Genomic DNA, 19,901 nt, shown 5'->3' on the forward strand with positions numbered 1-19,901 from the left:
GAAAGCAGTTTCTTTAGTTTTTCCGGGGACAGGAAACCTTTGGTTGTGTGAACACAACAGGACATTAATGAAAAGAATCACGAGCTGCAGCCCTGAATGTGTCACATGTACAGTATGTGTTTACAAATCTTACTCACAACTTACTAATGAAAAACAATGTCTCTACTCGCTTGATGAACAGAAACGGCTAAAACTATCTGTTGCCAAAGGACCTCAAAACATTTTTGAAAGTTCTGTTTTTGAAGAGACATTTTTCGGTTTCATTTGAAGGCTCACGTTTGTGCCGTGTCTTGTTTTTGAGAGCATTTCAATTTATTTTCTAGTAGACAAAGCTTTAAAAAAAACAACAAAATTGTTTTCTACTTTATTTATTGTATTATTAGCAGTGGCAGCTACAGTAAATGAAGCAGTTCACTTCCCATTTAATTAGATAAATGTCAGACTGACATATGATGTGCTATAGTGCACTGATTTTGGAAATAGAGTTATAAAATGAGTCCTTTTATTAATCCCACAGGCATTTAACCCATCCTTCCTAGAATTAAGGGGTAGCAGGCAGCCACTGAGCAGCGCCTGGAGAGCAATGTGGGTTAGGTACCTTGCCTCAGCCCTTTTTTGCCCTGGTGGGGATTCGAACCGGCAACCCCCACAGTTATAACCCTCGGTTTTCAAGAGCTTCTTGAACACCCAGCTCTTCCAAGAGCATCTTCTGTCCCAGCACTTACCGTTACCCCCTCCCCTGCACTTGGATCCACTTCTGCACTCTCACCCTCTCTGTCAGTCCACTGTTCCTGCCTTTCCAAGACTTTCTTCTCTGTAGCTTATTCCTCTTTTGTGAGTCGCTTTGGAGAAAAGCGTCTGTTAAATGCTTAAATGTAAACGTACAAGCCAAGTTTTCCTTCCCCTTGGCCACGGGCTGCTCCACAAATGTCTCTACTGTCTCTATTAAAGTATTATCGTCCCTGCTGCTTTGCTCACCTTTTATATCTCTGTGTACAATCATGTTGCTGTGCAGGTAGGAGACTCCTTGAAGGATCTGCCGGGTGTATCTCTTCGTCACCTTTTCTGTCAGTGCCCCGTAGGCTTTCAGCTGGTCCTTTATTGATCCCTGGAGACACGGAAACAAACCAAACCAAACAAGTGAGCGAATGAAGGGGAAATTATTATCTGTTATTCTGTTTATTGCCACAGCTGATGTGAATAAACGTGATAAGAGAATCTGTCTCAGAGTGCTGCTGCTGCTGCTGCTCACAATGGAAATAAAACTGTTCGGCGTCTGATTGGGATTTTAAGGAAAATGTGGTGGTTGCAGCTGAAGGGGATTTATTTTTGTTTTGTTGTGGAAAAGCAGCCGCCTCGCCAAGAACAGAAAAAAACAACAACTATATAAACCCGCAGTGTGCTGAAGGAAATCTGCTCAGCGTTGAGTCCACACACCTTCCTTTTTTTTGTTTGTTTGTTCTACTCATGGGGAAACTGCACGAGCAAAGGCCTGAACCTGGAACTTGTGTGAAGCCCGACAAGACACCTCAACGACTCTCAGCACCCTTTCACCCCACCCCCCACTACCGCAGGACACTCCGTGTTATCGGTGAGCCACAGCGGTGCAGCAGCACACTAACTCGGGCTTTGTCCCCTCCCCTCGTTCTTCTGCCAGCTCTCCACTTAAAACAAACATTTCCAGACAATGTGTGACTAAGACACTCAGTGCCACACAGAGGAAAAAAAAAAAAAAAAAAAGAATATGGCTCAGGGAAAAATATCACAAACAGGCTCGTGGTCCACAGGCAACAGCAGCTCATTAAGATGCTCATTCAGTGAGAGAATCATCTCATAAACGGAGCTGTTGTGCTGACATCAACCACCGAGGACATGCTTGCTGACAGCTGGTGACATTTCCAAAAACGGCTGGAAGCAGATGTGGCCGGTATGAGTTTGATTTGATGTTTGTCTTAAAATCTCTGCACACCCAACCTCCAGAGCCACAACAACAACAACAACAACGACGACGACAACGACATTTATCGACATGATTCATCACCGCAGCTCACTCTCGCTACGACAAGTGCAGAAATGCAGAGCAACGCACCCCGGGCATGAACTCCACAAATATGGTGAGCTTCTTCAGGTCCAGGTCCCGCAGACATCCGTAGTACTGGACGATCCTGTCGTGGCGCAGGTTCTTCAGCAGCTGAATCTCACACTCCAGAGCGTTCACCTCCTGCAGAGGAACAAGAGACGTGAGACGTTCAAACAACAGTCAGTACGTTTCCATGCACAGTTAAGTTACACTATGGTCGCTTGAGTACGCCATTCAGTTGCCAAGCATTAGTGAGGAATCCTTTTATTAAAGTTGACTGAATTCATTGACTGAGTGTGTGTGTGTGTGTGTGTGTGTGAGACTGATGGAGAGAGAGACAGTTTCATTTTTACAGTTCTATTGTCATAGGGTAATGTATGCATATGATCACTCAGTAAAATAACATTGATGTCTGTGATACATTGATACTGTGATACTGTGATACATTTCATAAATCGCTCATGTGGTAGCCCTCCATATTACTCTCTACCCTCCAGGGAGCTCTTTGGTGACCCCTGACCTCGACAATCTGATAAAAAAAAAAAATCATTGTTTCACCAACTATATAAACACACAATATAGCAGAAAGTGCACACAATGTTTAAAACTGGTTTGAATTTGGGAAATTTGGAAATACGTCACGGTTCCAAGTTTGCTTGGCAATAATAAAAAATAAAATAAAATAAATAAATAAAATTAAAAATGAAAATAAAAAAACGGTCTTTTTTGTCACGGATTTTGTGACTTCTGTACAATTATTGTGACTTTAAATCACTCCTAAAAATGTGATCTAAAATGAATTACGAAAAAAACCCAGTGCCTGGGTCAGTGCCTAAACTTATATAAATATATATGTATATAAATATATGTATGTATATATATATGTATATATATATATATATATATATATACATATACATATATATATTTATATTTGTATATATATATATATACGTATATATATATTTATATATATACATATATATATACATACATATATTTATATTTTTATATATATATATATATATATATATATATATACATATGCATTAGTAACTCCACTCCCAAACTGGTTTTAGTGCCACTTCAGCCCGATTAACATCCATCCACCTTCTACCACTTTATCCTCCACAGGAGGATCGCTGTGCCAATCTCAGCTGACATAGGGTGATAGGCGGGGTCACACCCTGGACAGTTTGCCAGTCCATCACAGGTCCACACACACACACAGACATTCAGTTTAGAGTGTCCAATTTACCTAATCCCCAAATCTGCATGTCTTTGGACTGTGGGAGGAAATGGGAGGAAATCGGAGAACCCTGAGAAAAGCTTACTGACATCTATTTAACATCTATCTAAGTCTGGTTTGAGTTGGACTGACACAATAGTGTGACGCAGAAGCCGTCATACTTATTCCAAACAGATGTTGCCTCTCACCTTGCTGGTTTCTTGACAGTCCGGATCAAAGGGCACCTGCTTGGCGGCCAGCTCGCGTCCCGTGTCGGCGTCATAGCAGAGGTAGACCTCGCCGAACGCGCCGCGTCCCAGGAGCTTCCCTTGTCGCCAGTTGACTGGCGCCCTTGGTGCTGCACACACAAAACACCACAGAAAACCCCAGCCGTCATTCATTCTGTTGCCACAGTCAGACCAGATCTGTGAGATACTGATTTCAAGCAAACATTAGCACTAAAGTCACCACAAGACCCCGACTGCAACTCTGCAACTCGCACACACAATAACTCCAACGAGACGTTAGATCCACCACAGGGTCGTTAAGTAATTCCCACCGCAGACCCCGTCAGATATACGAGCCAAACCGCGCTCAGCCGCCGAGAGAAAAACGCTGTCAAGAGATCATCTCATCTTCACAGGCCCAGACTCTGAGACTTTGTCTGGCATTAACAGGCTTCTCTGCGGCCGCCACGTTAGACGCGTGTGTGGGTGAGAGAGGGACAGCGGGGGCTGACCGCAGACTGCCGAGTCAAGCTTTCACGACATGACAAAGACAGTTTATACACCCAACAAGGAGTGGTGTGATTAGAGAGTCGGCTACATGACCAAGTCTGGATGATAAGAGGGGAATTCTGTAATATTACCGTAATCCCACTTTCTCCCTGACTGTAAGAGAACTTGTTGGACAGCCGTCCTGTGTTTGCTACAGATCCTTGATTTGGCCGCATCCACTCTGACACGACCTGTTTAAAACTGTTTGACTTTTCCCTGATTTAAGCAATTCACCAAACACAACAGCACCGCCCTCACAGACTCCTGCTCTATTCTGTTGACAGGATTTTGTGGTATGATGAAATTTCGCACATGTAAACATGGCAGGGACTCAATGAATATATATAAGTGAGTGTATAAATAAATCGACTTTAAATGAATTTAAAATGTTATTTAATCAGAAATGATCTAATCAGCTTTAAGCATGTGACATGTTGTGATCAATACCAAGAGGTAGAGACATGGATGTAGTGTTTTTTTGCTTTCACAGCCTGCATGTGTTCACATCAGGCGTACGGTTGCGATTATCCACAGGAACCAGACGAACGCAACACCACTCGGCAACAAAGGCACAGATAGGAGGTATATTTAACAGTGTTTACGAGTTTCAGGCGGGACGCTTCCTTCCCTTTTTTTTTTACTCACACTTGGCCGTACCAAGTTGGCAGCTTTTGTCCACGGTGCGTCCCAGCGTGCGCATGTCGCTGTACTGCAGCGTGCTGTCGCCGATGTAGCTGCGCGTGCGACTGGAGGGGACCAGCTGGAACAGGTTCTCCTGAGGCATGAAGCTCCTGGGTAGTGTCCTGCGCCCTAAAAACACACACACACACACACACACACACACACACACGAGTCGATGAGTTCAATGTTATCGCTGTTTTCACAAACTTGCTTTACAGGTGTCGGAGCAAATGAAGAGAGCCAAGACTTTGGGGCCAAGCGAGAGCAGAGTGCCTCTCGCCACTCCATCGCACTTCCCCTCAGACAGGAAGCAGGGCACTGTGTTTTCATACAAGTTCGGGTTCACCGCAGGGAAACGTAAATCACTGCTAGCCAAGGTTAGCCTCTGAGTAAGCAATTACTAGCAGCTGCCTGGAACAGCGAGCCAGCACTTTGTGTACCAACTCTACACAGAGCTTAATAATATGTGTGTGTGTGTGTTTTATATCACTTTTATTCTTATGTCTGACTCCTGTGCTGCAGTAAGACAAGAATTCTGGGATCAATAAAGTATCTGATACTTAAACATTATAGATGCAGAAAATACAATGAAAGAGGATAAAAAACTTGAAGAAAACCCGATAAAGTGGTGCGTGTTTGTGTTGTTGCTGTTGTTGTCATGACACCTCAGTAACATATCTGTTTAATCTGTGTAATAAAGAGTGTTGTTGTCGTTTCTTACGGTCTCCGTAATCCTTGCTGCGATTGGGCAACTGGAACTGGCGAGGGAAAGTCCCCCCTTTCCCGTGGCGGCCTGGAGAGGGAGCAACAAGGCAGAGCTATCAGTGAGGGGCAGATAAAGTGAAGCCTCAGCAGCCTCACATGTTTCACTTCACAGTTTACAGTACTCCTCCGTTTACAGCCGGCATTGTTTATGATTCAATTTTCAAATTCAGGGAACGTGTGTGTGTGTGTGTGCTGATGAGACAAACACATTGAGCGCGCCTGAGAGAAGTTCCATGTTTGCGTGGACTTATCACGTCTGACAGAGACTCCGTCGCTCTCTTCGTGCTCGTGTCAGCGCGTCAAATCAAAGCGGAGCTCGGGAGGCGGAGGCGGGGGAGCGGGGGAGTGAGGGGTTAAGAGAGCTGTGGCGTCTGAGACTGAAAAACAGCTCATGTGTGCTAGCTTAGCCTTAGCTCTGAAAGCCCAGTGGAGCAGTAAGTAAAGGCAGGTGAGCAGCAGTGCTGACGCACACAGAACACACACACACAGGTTTGTGCGGCTATTCATATTAGGACACTGCAATGATGAAAACCTTATCCCTAACATTAACCAAAACAACTTAATACCTAACCACTATTTTCATCTTAATCCCAATTTAATAGGTTTTAGTCAGTGTTTACACACACGCTGCAACTAACTAACCTCATCCCTCACCTTAACCTTAAACAAAACTAGTTAATGCCTAAACTGAAACCTTAATCTAACCACTTAAGCGATTCACATATTAAATTAATCTTCACCAACAACTCAAGAAATGATGTTCTGCCTCATTAAGACCAAGTTCTGGTCTCCATGAGGACTGCTGGTCCTGACAGGGTCAGTGTTTATCTTCGAAGAAGTCCCTAAGAGGTAACAAAAACATGTGTACACAGTACACAAATTGAGGTTTGTGTAGCTATTCTTGTTAAGACACAGCACTGCAACTTAAACCTCATCCCTAACCTTAACCAAAACCAGTTAATCCCTAAACCGAACCCCTTAATCGATTCACATCTTAACTTTAATCTTCGCCAACAACTCAGAAATGATGTTCCGCCTCATTAGGACCAAGTTTTAGTCTCCGTAAGGACTACTGGTCCTGACAAAGTCAGTGTTGGGAATTAAAGAAAAGGGTCCCGAGGAGGTAACAGAAACAAGCGTGCAAACACACACACACTTGCAATTGAAAACAGCTGTTCTGTCAGATGACTGCCTCCCCTCGCGCGGCTGTTTTCTGTGGCCGTATCCCATGGAGACGGGAGTTATTTTCTGTGTTTGGCAGTGTGGGACGGAGAGGAAAAATCTCCTCATAGGGAATGGTAAACAAACGCTGTAGTTCTCAGCAGGAAAGGGCCACACAGTCTCGCATCAAGGAGAGGAGCGAGCGTAGAGCACGTGCTGCAGATACACGTCCGTGTAGCACTCACTCGTTTTTAATTTACAGCGCGGGGAGAATAAGGAACACATTGGGAGAGCTGCTGCGGGATTAGCTCGGTGTTATCTGTTACCCTGCTCTATTTGATCTTGGTTCTGAAAGAAAGGGGACAAACGGGGGGACCCAGGGGACAAGGAATAGATGGGGACCATGAGGGTAGCGGGACGGAGCAGGGAAGTCATCATGAAAAGAGAGGAAAACAGAAACGGGAGCCAGAGGGAGAGAGGATCTTGGACGGGAGACAAAAGGGGCGAAAGAGGATGGAGGTAGTCGACACACGGGGGAGAGTGTGTTGGAAGATAAAGCCGGAGAAGTTTTGATACGATCACATCATCTCTTGATATGCAAAAAAAAAAATGATTGTAAAATTCTGGGTCGATACCAAAACCGACACTGACTGAGATTCTTTTCTTTCTTTCTTAGACTTTTGTGGCAGGAGCACAAAAGAAACATTGCCTTTAACAAAATAAACTCAGTCCTTCCACTTTAGGATATAACCTTCAATGCTGCCATTCAACAACAAAAAGCAGTCTTTCAGCCTCATATTCAAAGAGTGTGAGTTATTTTTTAGATAGACTTCAGTGCTTGTTTCTTACTTAGTTGACGAGGTGATCAGCGTCTGATACTGATGTACAGACGACAAATCCATACTTCCCTACAGCCAATATATGAACTTCTAACTGCACAGTCGAAATAAAACCATTTGAATAATAACTGGAAAGCTCTAGAGAATGTCATCAATTCATAACACGACTTTGCCTCTTTATCCTTCTTTATCGACAGTGTTTGAGTTGAGGAAGTGAAATAAAATGTTTAGAGCTGCTGTGGGTTTCTCTCCTCTTACCTTTGTATTCGAAGTTGAGGTTTAGGTAATTGTTGTCACGGTTGTTCTGTGAGAAAGGGGGGCTGAAACGACAAGAGAACAAGGGACGCACTGAATTAGACAAAGATAAGCTGAAATTAACAGCTTACTGCGTGAACAATGGGAAACTGAAAGTGAGGTATGTGCTGGCGAATTGCTGAAGTGGCAGCCAGGCTGTCATTTTTACGACTGCATGTGCCAAAATGTACTGTACATTCAAACACCCCCGGCTGGCCTTCTTTGGTCCAGCCCAGTACCCTACGACCCGACAAGAGCGTGACGTCTCTGTGGACCGCAGGGCGGCGTGGGGCCACGAGACCCTGGATAAGGGCACGCATGCCCGCTCGCAGGGAAAAGTTCCATGCACTCGTTTCCTGCCATTGTTCTGCAGCCTGGAGTCCAGATAAGCCTCATGCAGGTAGAGCTGCTTCCGTCCTTTTCTCTCTCTCTCTGTCTCTCTCTCTGTCTCTCTCTCTCAGTCTTGCTCACTGGATTCATTTTCATTCTTCTCACTCCTCAGCTCTTCCACTTCACTCTCACTCTCTCACCACGGCTGGGTTTCCTGGCTCAATCTTTCCTCTCGTCCTGCATGTTCTCACTCACTCACTCACTCCTTCACATCTCCCACTCAGTCTCTGCCTCTCTCCGTCGCCTTATGATAACAGAGGAATCCAGGCGTCCAGATAAGAGTTGTGTCGCTATGGCAACAGCAAAGTGACCCGATTCCTTTTGTACAAAGGCAGTCGAAGAAGGGTCAAGGCGGCTGCTGCTACAAGAGCTTCTAGTTGCTTCTGTGCATGTGTGTGTGTGTGTGTGTGCTAACTGTGTTTCTGCACATGATGACTCACCTGTCCAGTGCTTGGTCTATTGATTGACAGCTGTTTGACAGCGAGTTGTCCGTACTCCCAAAAGGATCCAGCATCTGACAGATTTAATAACACACAGGGATCAAGCGTCACACAGCATGCAATCATGTGTAGGAGATTAGAAAGCCGTGCACACAGAAATAAAGTCGCAGAGGTTCACGAGTCCTGTATGACTTGGACGGCTCGGTTCAAAAGCTGCATATGTCTACATGTTCCTGTACAAGGCTTTCACTGCTAGCGGGAACTAGGACTAAATACTTCATATTTGAGGATATTACGAGATAAAAATGCTAAATTAAGAACTAGCAAGGTCCATTTTTGTCAACTTCTGCTTATTTCCTGCTCACGAAAGATGATTTATGAGGTATGTGGAGTGGAGCATTTTTCCATTTCACATTATTTGATGACAGGAAACAACATTTTGGTACATTTGTTTCTTGAGATGTTGCAGTTACAAAAGAGTGTATGCCAACAAAGAGCCAACAAAAAGAAGTGAGGTCTCTGTTGTGTTGTAGGTTTTCAGACACGCAGGTCACAGGGCATCTTCAGGACTTAGCCACCTCTCATCCAAGAGGCATTTTTTTATATATCTGCCTCACTGGGTGCAAAGATGATTAGAAGAGCCAACAAAGAAAGTCCTGCGCATAAATTATCGCATGTTCATTTAGTCATTTTTGTGTTTTCTGTCAGCTTCTTAGCACCACACGTGTATCCGACTTTGAAAAATTCCCTTTCAGGCAGTCACTGGTTCTACAAACTGACAGAAAACACAGAGTGGAACTGTATGAACATGCTGTAGCTTACAGCTGATTCACACGCATAGATCAGGCAGTTGGGAGTCAAATTACTACAACATGTGTACGTTCAACTGGACCCAAACTGGCCCTTGTTGCTCTGCACATGCTCCACAGTTCCCACTTTGACCCTAAAGTGACGCACAGAAACGACGACAGCAAGAAAAGCACGGTACGATCCAAACTGGTGCTTTCTTGGACTGACGAGGAGACCAAAGTTCTGCTCTGTCATCTCAAAAAACAAAATATTTTGAAGTTAATGGATGGTATTAAGACACGGAATGGCCAACTAAATGTTGTGATGGCATAATAGTGAACCTAAAAATAGGACAGGCTCTTACGTTCTGGTCGAGGGTCTCGGGGATGAACTCCCCTTCACTGTGGATGCTGGTGTAAGAGCCCTGACGGGCGATCTGCTGCTGCTCCTCGGGGACGCTGCCTGGAGGCGGGGACGTTCGACCCGTGTGAAGGGAGCCTGGCGATGTTTGAGGAAGAGGACGAGATGAGGAAGGAGCGCAGAGACGAATGTGAAATGGAGACAAAACAAGGTTCAGACGGGAGACAACAAGAGTCACAGTGTTTTATTTATGGTTATAAGTTTAAGGATTACAGTACGAGAGAGGCCGGCGTCGACTGAACCACATTGCCACCACCTCTAAGCTCAGCTACTGTGACAAACTGACAACTCGTCCTTGACACAGTGCGGAGACTTTGTGAAAGTATTACAGCAGCGCTGACAAGAATATTGAGAAAGTGCAGCAAGGACGGAGGGGGGAGGAACTAAGACGTGTAAGAGCTGTCAAGATATCTGGAGTGAGTAGTCCGTGTTTTTGATTGAAAGCTGAAATTCCGACTCCTCTTCCTTCACGGATCAATTTATTTCTGTCTGTCTCACCCTCGCCCTCTCCTCCCCCTCCTTCCCGTCGCTGTATGTCACGGAGGCGCCCGGACTCGCATCACATCCTCGCTCAACCGTCCACTGTGAACGCGCTCCTGTCACCTTTCATCCGCCACCTCTCCCTCCATGTCTGTCTGTCTGTCTGTCTTTCTTTCTGTCAGCCTCTCGTCTTTGCTGCCTTGCAGCTGACAGAGCGCGGGTGACTCTACAATTTATAGAATTTATAGAAGTGGAGGACGGAGACGTTACTAGAGATGTAACTGGCACCGGCAAAAAATGCAAAAAATGCAAATGTGACATAAAAATTGTGGCTGAGGTCGACGCAAGACTGAAACACGATATACGTATTGTGTTGATATATATGTGTATACATATATATATATATATGTATACACATATATATATATATATATACTCATATATATATATATATACATATATATATGTATATACACATATATATATATATATATATATATATATATATATATATATACATATATAAGCAGATAGTAAAGATCCAGACATGGTCGACGGGGGAGCACTCAGTATTTTACAGAGAAAAATAAAACCTTCACGCTCTGTTAACAAGAAGAAGTCAGGAGGGACAACACATGCAGAGTTTTATCTGGCTGTGAAGAGTGAGATGACACAAAAAAACTTTGTCTGTCATAAAGGAACGGTGTGACAATCTGAGAGTTTTTTGCAAGTTAAAAAGCTTCAGGCCTGCTAGATTAGGACAGATTACCGACTACACGTCGGGCTTTGACGTGCAACTTCTCAGAAGTTCAGAAACCGTTGGAATTTTTCCGGGAGCACAAACCGCCGTGCGACTACGCTAATGCAGTATATACTATTTTCTTTCTTTCACCCTGTTCAGACAAAGCTACTCGTCCGTCCGGCCATTAACATTCTATGACAAAGGCACACGACACTGCCGGGCCACCTGTGAGGCTGCAGCGGGAGAACAGGAACCCTCGACATCAGCGGGATTTATTGCCACGTTCAATGAAAAAGGTGCAGAGATGACACACGACTCACCTGTGGAGTGCTTGCGCACCCGCTCCGAACCCTTGAGCAGGGAGCCCTTCAGATCTCCCAGTGACCGCGAGGATCTCATCTCGCTCTGTTTGTCTCTGCTGGTCACCTGCAGGTACTATGTAGCAGGAGAGGGGCAGAGATAGAGAACTGGATCAGAAAAGGAAGTGAGGACCGCATTACATCATTACCTCTTTACCTCAGAATAAATGGGTAGAGGAAGTTTGCAAAATGGAAGCTCGACGAATACAATCTACTTCGTTTCGGGGATGACTTCATACAGCAAATGATGTCACCATCATCATGTTTTGATGTTGATTTAGATTTTGATATAGTTTTATATTAGAAATGTCCTTGTATTAGAAGTCTAAATATGAGAGTGAATGCAGATTAAACGCAGGTGAGTACATGTTTCAGCTCCTTTCTTATCACGGTTGTTACCGACATTACTCTGATGGACTCACATGGTTGTTCTTGGGAGTCTTGAGCAGTATCCTGAGCAGCCCGTTAATCCCCGAGCTGGAGCCCAGCGCCAGCACCGCCTGATCCAGGTCCTCCTGGGTCTTCAGGGGCAGCAGCAACTGAAAGGACAAGAAAACACACAGCGCACGACCTTTCATCGCCCATTGTTCCGCAATGACGGCACAGCAAATGCATGGCCGTGTGTGTGTGACGTACAGTGGATGTTGTTGTTAGAAGTTGTTTGTTTTTTACCTCTTTCTCCATGAAGAACATGTCCATCTGCTGCCCAAAGGCCTCGGTCACCTTCTGCAGCAGCTCCTTGATCTTCAGCGGCCTCTGGAACGGGATGATTCTGTGGAGCAGAGAGGGGGCAGACGAGGGTTATGTCGTGTTTAGCTGCAATCTTTAATGAAAACAGACTACAGTTAATGTGTGTTTTCAGTTTTCTTACAGCTAATATCAAACTCATTTTATGTTCAGGGGCCACATACGGCATCATTTGACCTCAAGCACGCCAAAGGTTTCCCTTTGTTTTACATCTTTAGTGCAATTTTCAACAATATTATGCCCAAGTTACCCATTTGCAAAAGGCACAAAACATTGAGCCACAGGTATCTGGAATACTATTATTATCTTCACAAATTCATCCAGGGGGGTCGGATTCGACCCAGTGGTGGGCCAGTTCTGGCCGGCGGGCCGCATGTTTGACACCCCCGGTTTAGAGGTTTCAGTCTATGTTTTGTATTTTATATGATCTTAATGTGTTGTTTCGTTTCTATACTAGTTTAACGTGGTTAAATCTCCCTTTAATTCTATGTAAACGAGCATTTTTGCTGTACATCCTGAAAACCATGCACCTAATAGTTGTATATAATTGTGTAATGCAGCTCTAATGTTCTTGTTAAATAAAAAAAAATAAGGATGAAAAAATAAAAAGGCTGAGCTTTTATCAACAAGCTCACAATAATAAGACACGGCAAAGAAAAGCAGAAAAGTTCGTTTTTTTATCTTTTTCTCCTGCAGTTTCAGCATATGTTTGAGTAGAATGAGCATGCACTGTAGGAAATGTCTTTCGAAGCCAACTTATGACGGTGTTTCCATGGTAACGTGAGGGGAAAATGGACAGGTCAACTTGGACTGGGCCAAGTAACTAAGTGCGGCTTTAGTGAAAACAACACGCGTCCAAATAAACCCCCCCCCCCATGTACACGGGCGCCTTATCAAACGTATGCCTACGTGTACGAGAGCGCGTCCACGCGGGGTACGAGCTTATCAGCGGGTGTTTGTAGTAGCGCTGTATGTATATACACCCTGTATACGTGGTTTGCGTGTGTTTGTAAAAAAAATCTACATGCATGAGTGTGCTTCCCAATCAGTGTGTGCATCAGACACTGTTTCAACACCAGTGGGCCTCTCCACTAAGCCAGCACAAAGGCAGATGGGAAACTTCCTGAAAGGAAAGCGGAAAAAAAAAAATCTGGAGCGGCAGCAAAAGCAGCAGGATGTGTGTCTTTCCCCTCCTCTTTCACAAGAGTGACAGAGTGAAAGATACACAGAGACATTTACAGACTGAGGGAGAGAAAATAAACCTGAGAAAATAAAAGGAAAGATCCTTTACTCTCCATATTCCCCTCCACCTCCGCCTTTGAAAAAAATCTCTTTATAGTATCTTGATAAAGGGCTTGTTTTTATCCCATCGCTCCCTCATCAGAGGCCAAGGAGCCTGTGCCTATCTTAATGACTGCTCATCGGTTCTCTCGTTTGAGGAAAGGATTCTGGGAAGACGGGGGGCCCTGCAGATCAGAGGCGAGCAGCGGCGCAACTAAACGCTCTGTTTATACTCGCCGATGATGAGTCTGATAAAGAGCTGCAGAGATGTGGAGGAGGAGGAGGAGGAGGAGGAGGGGTACGAGGATGCTGCTCCAAATGATATGGCTTTCCTTCCTCTGTGCGAGCGACTGGACAGTGAGAGAAAGAAAAAAAAATAGTCTGGCTTTGTTCCTTCACTCTCTGGCAGGAGACCCTGAGGCAGAGCCAGGGGAAGAGAGAGACACAGCTCGTATTTCCTGCACCAGACCTTCAGCTCTTGCCAATGAAAAGAGAGCGCGTCCACAATGCGACTCCATTGTGAACATGACGGTCGTCCTGACTCAGGGACTCCTCATTTCCCGACTCTGCTGTGGACTCCGCACACACTCGTGCGGCAGAGTGAGGTTTTCGAATTGTGCCGTCAGCAAAAAAACCCTCCGAGATTTCATCACAGAGATTGAATTCAATTTTGAAATTATTTACATAATTGGATTTCTTTCACGATAACTTGCGTGGAAACTTATTTGCACAAAGAGCTTATTGAGAAACAGGTGACGCACATGAACCTGAATCTTAAATATTATCATATTTCTGGTTTGACAGCTGTAAAATTCAATATTTACAAAAAAACACTCCCCCACCTATTTGCGACTGAGACACTGCTCTGTTTGCTGTTTGCTTGTGGTCAGGAAGTGTGCACTGCTTTATCAGAGCTCTGCCACTAACAGAAAAAAAAAAAAAAAAAGCAGCTGCCTGTTGATACAAGTGGTGAGAGTAAACCAAAACAGTGCGGCCGCGGGGGCCGGATAACCAAAAACAATGAACCCGAACGAGGCTAAAGCGCTGTGTGTGTGTGTGTGTGGAGCTGTCACTGCATGTGACCCCCGTCACATGTGCAGTCGAGTATTGACACTGGCCACTTTAAGTGATTGAGAATACATGTGGCCCTTATATTACAATATGGTCTTATTATTTTTTGCCCTGTGAGGAAAACAAACTCAGGATATCCTTCTTATTCCCAAAACAGGCCCTAAATCAAAGTGAAGGAGGTCACAGCTCACTCGAGCAAACTCAACAACACCAGGGTGAATATAAATGTAGAACATATATGTAAAGAAATGAGTCATTCCTTTCAGATCTGTGAATGATTTTCATGCAGTGTGAGCTTTTTTTCCGAGAAAGCAGTGCAGTGTCCGTGTGTGTGTGTGTGTGTGTGTGTGTGCGAGGAGAGGAGGCAGAAATGCAAAGAGACAGGAACATGAAAAACTTGTCTCTTCCTCAGCGGCAGCCAATTAGGGGCTGTGAAGAAAAGAAAAAACAGGCTGAGAGGCCCAGTGTGAAGCTGTGCTCTGGTGGAGGAGTTTGTGTCGTTTCCCCCTCGTCTTCCTCGCTCCCGTGAACCCGCGGTCCGATTTCTGACGAATCAAAGCAGTTATTTCTCGGAATTTTCTGCTCAGTCTGCGTCTGGTGTTTTCATGTTCCGTCGTCGGGAGTTTATTCTTTCCAGGGTTTCATGGGGACAGTGTCTGTCTGTGAAGTAGGATGTCAACTTTAAAAGACTCTCTCACGCGTCCATACATGGAACGCCGGCGACGCTCGGCACCAAATAAAGCCCCCCCCCCGTATGAAGAGTGCAGTAAACAAACTGTGTCGCCTGTCACAGAGTTACTCTAACCATGCTCTGCCTCTTATTCTAAGGCTGAACAGATGGCTGCTGGGAGAAGGATGTTGAGGACAGTGGGGAGAGTGCAAGAGACAGGCAGACGATGAAGAATTAATGTGGGGTGTGCCTGGAAAGCCTGGACACTGGACTGAAACACTTGGCACTCCTTCTGTCTTTTTTCTTTTTTTTTTTCCTCCCTCCTTTCCTCACTCTCTGAAACACAAGGCTTCAACTAAAATGTCAAAGCGGGAATTTTTTCTCTTTATGCTACTCTGGCGTGTCACTGTGATTTCCCTTGGACACCAGATCCTCCATCATGGCAAAGCACAGCAAAGCAAAACAAAAAAAGAAAAAAGAAGAGGGATCCGAACTGAAGAGTTAAGGCTTAGACAGAGAAGGAAAAACAACAATACGGAGCTTCCAACATACCGTTTTTCTCTCTCATGCTCCAGCTTGACTCTTAAATCCTGTTGAGAGGGGAAACATAATAACAGAGGGGAGTTATGGAAGTGGAAAGTTGTGATTCACAGGGTTTTGTGTGTGGGATTTGAGCTGCCGGGTAAACGAAAAGCAGGAGAAGCTGCACGAGGAGTTCGAGCGACAAAAAAAAAAAAACGTGGCAAATTTCGCCATCACTGAATTGGCGGCAACGTTATCCTTCACCTTGACTCCACGGATGGCACAAGACAACACACGTTTGCTATTTATAATGTCATTACCCGAGGGAGCAGGAATCTGGAGGAGCCTGTAAGTCTGCATGAGGTCATGGTGATAAACCAACACTGACATCATATCAGTGCAGGATATTGGGGGAGACAAAAAAAAAAAAGAAAAAAGAAGCAGCAGCAGCAGCAGCTAACTCACAGAGGACAGCGGAAACTCTCTCTCTGTTTGTTTATGTCTCATCATAAACATCGGCACTTTAAGAGGATTTGCCAATTATCATTCCACAGAGCGGGAACGAGCGGATGGACGAGCAAAATGGCTTCAGACGGAGGCACAAGGTGACTGAGAGGGAATTAAATCCTGTGGAGGCGCCGAGATTTTTAGAGCACGAAAAATCACAAGGGGGGGGTGGGGGGGGTTGCGATGAATAAGCTGTCCCGAAATGTGTCCGTTTATTATTTTCAACAGTTTCTGTCCAGCTCTATCTACTGTGGCCATTTAATTGGCACGCACAGTAAGAAGACAGTAAGCTGGCTTTGCCACTATAAAAGTATTTACTTCTAAAAAAAACTAATTGTTTGAACTGATTCGACAGTTTTGTCAGTCTGCACAAAAACCACTTAGTTTAGCTGCGCACAAATGATCATTTACACTAGGGCGGAAACAATTCATCGAAACTGAAAATGAATTGTCAACTGTTTTGAGTGTTTTTAAGGAATTAAAGCAAGTTTTCGGATTTTTCAGCTTCTTAAATGTGAACATTTTCGGATTTCTTTGCTCCATATCACAAAGAAATCATTCAAACTGAAACAATCGTTTTGGTTTTTGGTCAAGAAAACAAGACAACATCATCCTTTTCCAGGTTTGAGAAACACTGAGCAACATTTTCTGACATTTTATGGACCAAACGATTAATCCATTATGAAAATGTTCGTTAGTTGCAGCCCTAATTTACGCTGTCTATAATTTTTCTCAATTAAATTGGCTGTTTTCATTCATAAAACGTCAGAAAAATAGTGGAAAACAGTGATTAGTGTTTCCATATTTAAACCTAAAGTGGATTGTTATGTTCACAAACCAAAGATGTGGAGTTTACTTTCATAGGGGAGCAGAAAATATTCACACTTAAGACGTTTTTAGTGCATTTAAAGATCCGATTATCAAAATAATTGATTGATAATGAATCGGTTAATGGCAAAAGGTGTCGAATCAGCTTTTCTGAGAAGATTTCATGACTTGCAGTGTGTTGTTCTCTCACCATGACCACGGCAAAACATTTCACCTGACCTTTAAAAGCCTCATCACAAAGGGAAGTGAGTCATTTAATATTAGTAATGCCAGAGTGACAGTGAGCATTAGCGGCCCTGCTGCTTATTAATCTGTAATTGAGCTGAATATGTGATCGTTCTTCACGTAACATTTCACCTCGGTAACGCTGGACTTTGACCGTACCTGTCTGTAGAGTAAGGTTCTGTTCTTGGGCTTGTGGTGCTGAGTGTAGCAGCGACCCAGAGCGGCCAGGTCCTTCATGATGGAGTTCAGCGCCTCTTCATCATCTTAAAAGAAAAAAAGCAGACGACACACATCAGTTCTTGTGTGCAACCTATTGTTGTCCCTTCTATAAAGTCACCGCACACAGAAACAGAGGCTTTGCATTTGTTGAAAATAAAATTGCACCCAAGGATGAACCAGACTTGTGCAAGTCCACCATTCTCTTCCTGATATCTTGGCTGAATTCTTTTGACTTTCCCACGATGTTACACAAAGAAGCAGTGTGTTTCAGGTGTGCCTTAAAATACATCCACAGGTGTGTCTCTAATTAACTCAAATGTTGTCAGTATCAGAGCAGAAGCTTCCAAAGACATGACATCATCATCTGGGCTTCTGTCATTATTCTGGCATTTTTCTGGTAATCCTAACGGACCTAAAACAGGAGAAGTGATTGTCTGATTTCATGTCAGACAGAGAGAAAAGAAAGCATATGTGTCTTTTTTTATAGTGTATGTAAAGTTTCGACTGTATTTAGTCTGAACAGTTTAAAGCGCTGGTTTTTCCAAGTGGTTTGTTTTGGAACTGGTGATAGATGAGGCAACACCTGGTTCTGCAGCGTCCTGTTACTGATGCTATCTGAGGAGTTTTCCACAAGTGACAATATTCCATTGATTTCTCTCTCTCTCTCTCTTACCTCACAACGTGTAACAATATATTCTTTATCAGCGAAGACAAGACACCAGGAAATGAAGGTCCCGCAACCCCAACAATGCGGATGTGAGTGAGCGAAGGTGTTTAATAATGCAGCATGTGAACGTCTGTCATGGCGGCACGTGTTGTGAGCGTGTAGCTTGTTTCGTAACGCTGGACTCCCAGACACGGCACTGTGCAGAAGTCTCAGGAAAACCACCAACCCTGTTGTTTTTATGTCTGTCAAATTCTGTGTTCATCTGGATTTGTGCATAAGGATAAGATAACCCCCTTTTAGTCCCACTGTAGGGACATTTGCATTGTTACAGAAGCAGAGTCAGTCAATAAATGTGCATTTTTACCTCTATGAATAAATAATCAGTGGAAAATGTATTTCATATTTACAATGGTGATATTGTACATACAGTAGATTCATCTTTTCTTTTGGCCAAACATGGTTCTGAATAAAAAAGGGCTGCAGGAAAACAGGAAACGTGGATTCATTTAGAATTCACCTCTGATGGTCTGTGATGCTGATTAAAAGTTCCTCAGCGTCTTTCTCCATCACCCACCTCACACTTTCTACCACACACACACATGCACACGCACAAGAACGCACAATAACACACTCTCTCATGTGTAAAAAGGGGGCACTCGCACAGATGAGCATGTCAGACATTAACATATGAAGAGACTTTAATAGAACCAATTACCTGAGTGCGGTGATTACAATATAAAGGTCACTGACCTCTGCGCCCGTCTGTCTCTCACATGAGCAGTAGGAGAATTCATTAAAAACACACACACAGTTCTGGCTCATGCGTTTGTGTACCATGCAACACAAAAGCAGCACCTGCAGGAAAGACTGCATTCTTCAAAAATAACGAGTGTGTGTGTGTGTGTGTGTGTGTAACCGTTGGGGAATGTCCTTCACAGTACAAGTGTGTGTCCGTTACACGAGGAGCAGATGGAGTTCCGACATGACACTTGATCTTGTTTTTTGCACAGTTAGGGTCACCAGGGGGTCAAAAATCTGGACAACAAGTGGTATTCAATGGGATGATGTTTGCTGTAAAGTAACACGAGGTTCTCTGGTTTCCTCTCAAAGTCCAAAAACATGCAGATTAGGCAAACTGGATACTCTAAAGTGACCGTAGGTGTGAGAGCGAATGGTTGTTTGTCTCTATTGGCGCTTTTCCACTATGTGGTACCGATGCGGCTCGACTCTTTTTTTTGCTTTTCCATTAGCGATAGTACCTTGTACTTTTTATAGTACCTGCTCTGACGAGGTTCCAAGCGAACTGAGCCGAAACTATGCGCGACGTCGTCAGACTGACGGCCACTGATTGGTAGTTTTGATCGACAGTTTCATGCAGCTGTGCTGTGATGACTCCGCCCACGTTGAGGAGGTACTATTTTGTCATGGAAAACCAACCAAACCGCGTAGAGGTGAGGCGCGCTGTGCCGGTACCATGTAATGGAAAATGTAACGTTGGAGAATAAAGTGGTAGAAGACGAGTGGGCGAGTCAGTGAGCGAGCGACTAACGCAAGGTTACGTTAAAACTAATGACAATGAAACAGAAATGATTACTTATGGATAAGACTAACCACCTAGAGGTAAGCCGATGCATCTGACCCATTTTTAAATAAATCGGCATGGGTCGATTTATGTTTAGTTTATACATTAATTTGATTTCAAATCTTATTCATACAGTAC

General features: G+C 44.1%; 1 protein-coding gene across 2 annotated transcripts in view; it reads right to left on the reverse strand.

Annotated features, from left to right (window-relative positions):
- Positions 1-19,901, reverse strand: part of map3k22 (mitogen-activated protein kinase kinase kinase 22) — a 38,893-nt gene that overhangs the window by 2,704 nt on the left and 16,288 nt on the right. The window contains exons 4-16 of one of the 2 annotated variants that reach the window (XM_044027579.1): positions 17,455-17,558; positions 15,766-15,803; positions 12,117-12,216; positions 11,867-11,983; positions 11,406-11,520; positions 9,808-9,941; positions 8,655-8,728; positions 7,789-7,850; positions 5,487-5,558; positions 4,742-4,894; positions 3,518-3,666; positions 2,090-2,221; positions 979-1,108 (exon numbers count right to left, since the gene is read on the reverse strand). In XM_044027579.1, coding sequence (XP_043883514.1) covers positions 979-1,108; positions 2,090-2,221; positions 3,518-3,666; positions 4,742-4,894; positions 5,487-5,558; positions 7,789-7,850; positions 8,655-8,728; positions 9,808-9,941; positions 11,406-11,520; positions 11,867-11,983; positions 12,117-12,216; positions 15,766-15,803; positions 17,455-17,558 — 1,380 coding nt within the window. Of the gene's footprint in view, positions 1-978; positions 1,109-2,089; positions 2,222-3,517; positions 3,667-4,729; positions 4,895-5,486; positions 5,559-7,788; positions 7,851-8,654; positions 8,729-9,807; positions 9,942-11,405; positions 11,521-11,866; positions 11,984-12,116; positions 12,217-15,765; positions 15,804-17,454; positions 17,559-19,901 lie in introns of both variants that reach the window. The other variant, XM_044027571.1, reaches the window with a different exon arrangement.

Source organism: Solea senegalensis, linkage group LG1, assembly GCF_019176455.1.
Source record: "Solea senegalensis isolate Sse05_10M linkage group LG1, IFAPA_SoseM_1, whole genome shotgun sequence".
NCBI lineage: Eukaryota > Metazoa > Chordata > Actinopteri > Pleuronectiformes > Soleidae > Solea > Solea senegalensis.